We start from the raw sequence: 6,034 nt of genomic DNA, 5'->3' as shown, positions 1-6,034 counted from the left end.
CAAACAATAAAACTTTAATTAAACAAACAATAAACACGGAAGTAAAGACCTGCAGCCACCTCACGGTCGACTGCCGGCCATAAAACAAACACAAACTTAACACAATGTCCGGGCCCGGTCCTCTCTCGTCAACAGTCCTGCCGGTCGTCCTTTAAGCTCCCAATCTCCTCCGTGAGAGATGCGGGACCGGCCCCGCGTCACGGCTTTCGTCCCGCCTTCCTCATCACAGAGAGATTTTAAATGCTCCTCTAACCTTCACATGCCACAGTAGAAATGATGCAGTTTGAAGCATCACTGGGGTTTTCAGCCTCTGTTGTGGTTAACACTATGTGTATTTTAAGATGAAGCGTTAATGGTGCCCGTCTTTATTTGTGGTGATATATGCCCTCATCGGCAATACGGGCAAAATATAAAGACGTGACAAACAAGAGAGCTGCTATAAAGCCAGTTAAGACCTGCAAGAATTTCCTCCTGCCTACTTCAACACACCTGCCTGGATGTCTCAATAGCAGTCTGTTAGTTCAGTGTTTAATAAGGGTTGGAGCCAAACTTCTGATACATTTAAGTTTTTAAATAACTCAAGTACAATGAAAAACGTAACCTTTACTTTTGTCTAAGCTTTGATTTTGTCTCGTTATATCCTGTATCCTCTCATTTGAATTCTTTCATATTATTTTATTTTAAATTCTATTCATTGTGATGCTCTTCTAAAAACATTGACAAGCACCAAATATGCTGAACTGTGACCAGTATAACCCCCCAAAAAAGCAACAAACCTCAAAATATTTAGAAACCAAAGTTGAGACTTTATTAAAAAAAGGATTTTTACTTTTACATGTCAACATCAGCAATGATAAAGCTTATGATAAAACAAAATTCACATTAATCAGTGATTTCAAAAATGTGAGCAGCGGCCCCCAGTGGTGAGTAGCAGAATTGCAGATCGGCATGTCTAGATATTTAACAAAAAAGATAATTGATATAAAAAGGTGATTTTCCCCTATACAACATTAGTATGATATAATAAATGTGTGTTCCTGCAGTGAGGTGAGACCTTATTTCTGTAGTCAGGTGGGTTTTACAAATTCAGTAAAAAAAGTTACATCTAACAAAAGTTTTAAGCAAAGACGGTAAACAAGGGAAAACACAAAAAACATGTTTTTACTTTGGCACATATTCGTCAAATCCTTGTAAAATTTGTCACGTCAGATCATCAATCCTGTCAATCATTGAGAGCTCCACACACACGTGATTTAAATGGCTTTTCACTGCTCTCTTCTACAACTTTTGTTTGGTTAATGAGTGAATAAAATTGTAAACAAGTTATTATGAAATTATGTAAATTATATGCATAATTTGACAATCAAAAAGAGTTGGAGATCAGAAACGTCCTTTAATATTCTCATAGTCTGAATCATCACAGCTCTGATCAGCAGTCTAAACGAGAGAGAGAGACAGAGACAGACAGAGAGAGAGAGACAGAGCAGGTATTGACTAAGTTTGGAGGATCTAATGTTCTTAGGCTTGCACAAAGACTTTTACACTTTTTGGAATGAAGAAATCAAAACACTTACCATTACATTTTCATAAACAGTATCAGATGTTATTGCTGTTATGAGGTGGACTGTGATGATCAATCTGTCATGAGAACAAACCAAAAAAATAAGCCAAATAACACAAACATCTACAGTCATTGTTCAAAGAAATTCACACAAACCAGATCAGAGAGGAGAAAGTGTATTACTACATCACTTACCCGTGACTCATTTCCCTTTTTCATCCACCTGATTCTCCTTAAAAACAAACAGGATGTAAATATGTCATAAAGAAAGATGGAAAAGTTGCTTTCGCATAACACTAAAGATTTTGATACCATACTTTTGTAATATTTTCTATTCAGTGTTAAATATTTCCTAGTGAAACAGAAGTGATTCGTCCTTTTTGATCAAATATCCATTTGATTCGTTCGTACACATCTTACCAAACAAGCAAAAACACAACCACAAATGCAGCTCCAAATGTCAACGCTCCGATGATTGAGTAAAACATCACCATATTTCCTGAAAAAGACAACATGAATTGAGTTACATGTTATATGATCTACCTTAAACTGAATATAAAGAGTTATTGTCACCTTTTAAAGTGAGTGAGACCGCAGCTGATCTCTGAGATCCAACTTCATTCTGAGCCACACAGTAAAACCATCCACTGAGACTCGAATTAAAGGTACTGATGCTGAACATCTGTCCAGATCCAACAGATGATGTTTGATTCTCTTTAAACCAGCTGTAGATGTGAACAGGTGGATTTGATTCACTGAAGCAGATTAGATTCACTGAATCACCCTCCACTATTACACCAGATGGATTCACTACAACATGAGTCTTTTCTGGAGGATCTATTGGATTGGATTCAATTTATTGTCATTACACACATACAAGTACAGTGAAACGAAATGTATTGCAACGAAATGTATTAGAGATTATATTCAGTATATCAGTGATAACAAAGGCATTCTGAGTGAATAATGAAAGAATTGAGAGTGAACTTACAGATGACATTGAGACGTCGAGGAGGTGATGTGAGATTGTGTCCCTGTACAGCACATCTATAGTCTCCTGCATTCTCTCTTCTAACTGACGGCAGGATGAGTTTCTTGTTTCTGTCATTTAATGTCTGTGTGTTTCTAAACCAGATGAATGTTGGTGTGTCAGTCAGACTGCATCTGCTTTTACATGTCAGATTCACTGAATGTCCCTCCATCACTGTCTCACCTTCAGACTCCACCTGAAGATCTGAACACAACACAACACTGATCCTCCTCATGTCATTCATCACATTATTATCATCAAACACTCTTTCACTCTCACCTGTGACATCAAGAGTCACTCCAGGTGCACCAATCCATTTCCCTTCAGGTCTATCAGTGATGAATCTGAAATAATACTCATGTGAATCTGTCTCTCTCACATCAGTCAGTCTGATGCTGCAGTCGTGCTGTTTATCTCCCAGATACTGAATCCTCTCACTGTATTCAGAGTCCTTAGACAGATCTGGAGGATCAGGATTGTCAACATTCATCCAGAACACTTCTGTGATCTTGTATTCAGGAGGGTATTTATAAGTGCAGTTTATAGTCACTGTTGAGCCCTTTAGTGCACAGATGTGTGAAGAGCTGTAAGTTACACCCAACCATCATCAGCACTATAAACTCCTGAAACACACACATCACAATGAATACATTAACAACAGCTTCTACAAGTGTGAAAACCCCTCTCTGTTTGTATATGGGAAGGGTGTTTATGCTAAAGATCATTTAACAGTTGAGACTGAAATCTTAAGTCTGAACAGAAACAACAAAATAATGAATCTTTATTAAATCAAGTGTTTTATAGAAAACAGAATTAAAGGTTGTTTGAATAATAAATGTTTAACATCAGTGACTCACCGTGAAGAATGAGGAGAAAGATCAGAGGGGGAGGAGTCATTATGATTGACATCACCATAGCCACACCTTCATTCAACACATTGTAACGGACAAAATGTTACTTTTTTGTAATGCTATACTCTGTTGTGATGTATTGGAGTCACGAGCAGTAACAACAGGAACAGTTACAGGGCGCTACTGCCTGGAGGTAACTGGGTATATAAACACTGACATCATAGATAAGGGAGTGTTTGTTGGGTAGAGAGAAGTCTGAGGATTGATCTTGTGCTATCTTCTTTTTCATCCAAAGTTCTGCGTGGAGAACTCTTTGAGTTTCTGCTCAACTAAAGGACTTTTTATTTACCACATGTTCTTTTGTGAGTATGTATTGGATTCTAGAGACAGTGAATGCAAGAGTAGTCCACACCAGCATCAAGGCTACAGCACATGGCCTTGCACATGGTCAGCTAAGTGGCGCTGAGGACAACTATTCACTGAACATCATCTCAAGCGACCTTTTCTCATATGGAGGATTATAGGATTACTATCATTGCATCGCTCTCAATCTTTGCATCACACTCAAATAATTTAAGGGAGCTGTGACTCATTTCATCGTCATCGTCATCGTCATCGTCGTCATCACTTCATCACACACCTTATCAACGACAGGACATGCCAAGAGACAAGTTTGTTTTTGTCTCATTGAATTGTGATTGAAGAGACAAAGACCTCCAAGATCTCTGACTTCTATTGTCTCGGGTTTAATTTTGACACATTTATTAAGCTCTGCTGAAGAAAATAACATTTAAGCAGATGACTTGTGTTGTTTGTTTTGTGAAGAGTTGTTTTTATCAGTACATGTCAAAGTTAAGATGAACCCCTCAGAGTAACATCTTTAAACCAAAGGAAGTGTTACAACATGAAGTGTTTCAGCTCAACTCTTTTCTTCATTTAGTTTGTTTGTTTCTAATAAAACATCACTGAAACCTCTCAACATCTACAGCTACATTCACACGGCACTCTTATGTTTGTCAGATGTTCTCCTGGTTATCTCACACAGGGCTATCTACATCAATGCTAGAACTCTATATTCTTTATCTACGTGAACAGTCGTGTCATGTGTGTCCGCTGCCACAAGAAAGTTTAGGAAGCTTTTGAATACTCTTGTTAGGGTTTGTACTCTTACAGAGAATATTAATGTGAAGAAAGCAGATTTTTATACCGGCGGCCTCTGAGACACCAAACACAAGTAAATCACACTGTTCAGAGAGATCACTTACTCTTACAAAAACAACAACAAGTAAATCTGTTTTTGTAGTGGAAAAGTTAAGTGTAAATCTTGAAAAAATGAAATGATAATGAGTAAAGCGAGATGATAAATGCTGTTCTTACCTTCACACGCTCTTCACAGACTCTGAGACATCAGTACATGATGGAGGAGCTTAAAGCATCACTAGAGGTTTGTTGGAAAGGACTGTATAATTTGACTGGTCTTTAAAGGTTTATGGCCGCCACGGAGCATCGATTAGAATGCAGACAAGATGTTCGTTGAGGTGTTTATTAGAATAAAGAGTTGAATATGAAGGTGTGTGTGGTTCTGAAACAAAGGTACAGGCATAAATCAGTAAATGTTAAATAGTTATAACATGCCTAACAGGTATATGATTAACCAAAACAATTAAAGATTAAATCCTCTTTTTGTTATGTATGACTATAGTAATAAGCATTTATTATAACACTGCATCCAAGCGAATACAACCTTAGAAAATACAGTTATAATATATACCTGTTCAAAGATTAATTAGCTGCGCAATAACGGTAACAATATAACATACTACATTTGGCTGAACATGAAATAGGTATTAACTGCAAAGTTACTCCTTAAATCAAACAATGTTACACATTGTGCATGAACAACGGAGAAAAGACATTATTTTAATTAAGACATGTTAAGCTTGCAGATTAACGCTTCATTAGTTATTAGCATCCATAAGAATCAAACCCGCTAGCAGTGCTAAATAAGCTCCGCTATTATACGATGATAATCAACATGCCACGACATCAATCTGAGGTGAAAACAACAACAAACTTCAGTATACTCACTGGTAGTTGCACGCACACAGTTCTAGAAACTCGCAAATGAGTACGATCAGTATCAGAACAAATATAAATATAAAACTTCACAGTCTCTCAACACCAACGCTCTCTTCCAAACTTTTCCCGAAAACCGAAACTTAACTGTCTCCTTCCGCACGCTGGTGCTGGGCACATTGACGCTCCTGATTGGCTGATTCTCGAGCAGCCAGTTTTATCCTTCTAAAAAGGGTCGTCCTTTTTCACAGTGTATTTTAAGATGAAGCGTTAATGGTGCCCGTCTTTATTTGTGGTGATATATGCCCTCATCGGCAATACGGGCAAAATATAAAGACGTGACAAGAGAGCAGCTATAAAGCCAGTTAAGACCTGCAAGAATTTCCTCCTGCCTACTTCAACACACCTGCCTGGATGTCTCAATAGCAGTCTGTTAGTCTGTTGGTTCAGTGTTTAATAAGGGTTGGAGCCAAACTTCTGATACATTTAAGTTTTATCCTGTATCCTCTCATTTGA

At 37.7% G+C, this 6,034-nt stretch overlaps 1 protein-coding gene across 1 annotated transcript; it reads right to left on the bottom strand.

Annotated features, from left to right (window-relative positions):
• Window positions 1-787: 787 nt before the first annotated feature.
• Window positions 788-5,672, bottom strand: LOC306897656 (B-cell receptor CD22-like). The gene is made up of 10 exons (XM_079462588.1): window positions 5,531-5,672; window positions 4,820-5,024; window positions 3,449-3,514; window positions 2,871-3,214; window positions 2,553-2,795; window positions 2,135-2,398; window positions 1,982-2,060; window positions 1,757-1,793; window positions 1,575-1,638; window positions 788-1,437 (listed from the first exon to the last, which is right to left on the bottom strand). Exons 4-9 carry the CDS (start codon window positions 3,079-3,081, stop codon window positions 1,597-1,599), a joined length of 876 nt encoding a protein of 291 aa, XP_079318714.1. The 5' UTR covers window positions 3,082-3,214; window positions 3,449-3,514; window positions 4,820-5,024; window positions 5,531-5,672; the 3' UTR covers window positions 788-1,437; window positions 1,575-1,596.
• Window positions 5,673-6,034: the final 362 nt, after the last annotated feature.

Source organism: Barbatula barbatula, assembly GCF_947034865.1.
Source record: "Barbatula barbatula genome assembly, chromosome: 8".
Classification (NCBI taxonomy): domain Eukaryota; kingdom Metazoa; phylum Chordata; class Actinopteri; order Cypriniformes; family Nemacheilidae; genus Barbatula; species Barbatula barbatula.
The sequence above is the reverse complement of the archived record's forward strand: the minus strand, read 5'-3'. Positions and strand labels throughout refer to the sequence as shown.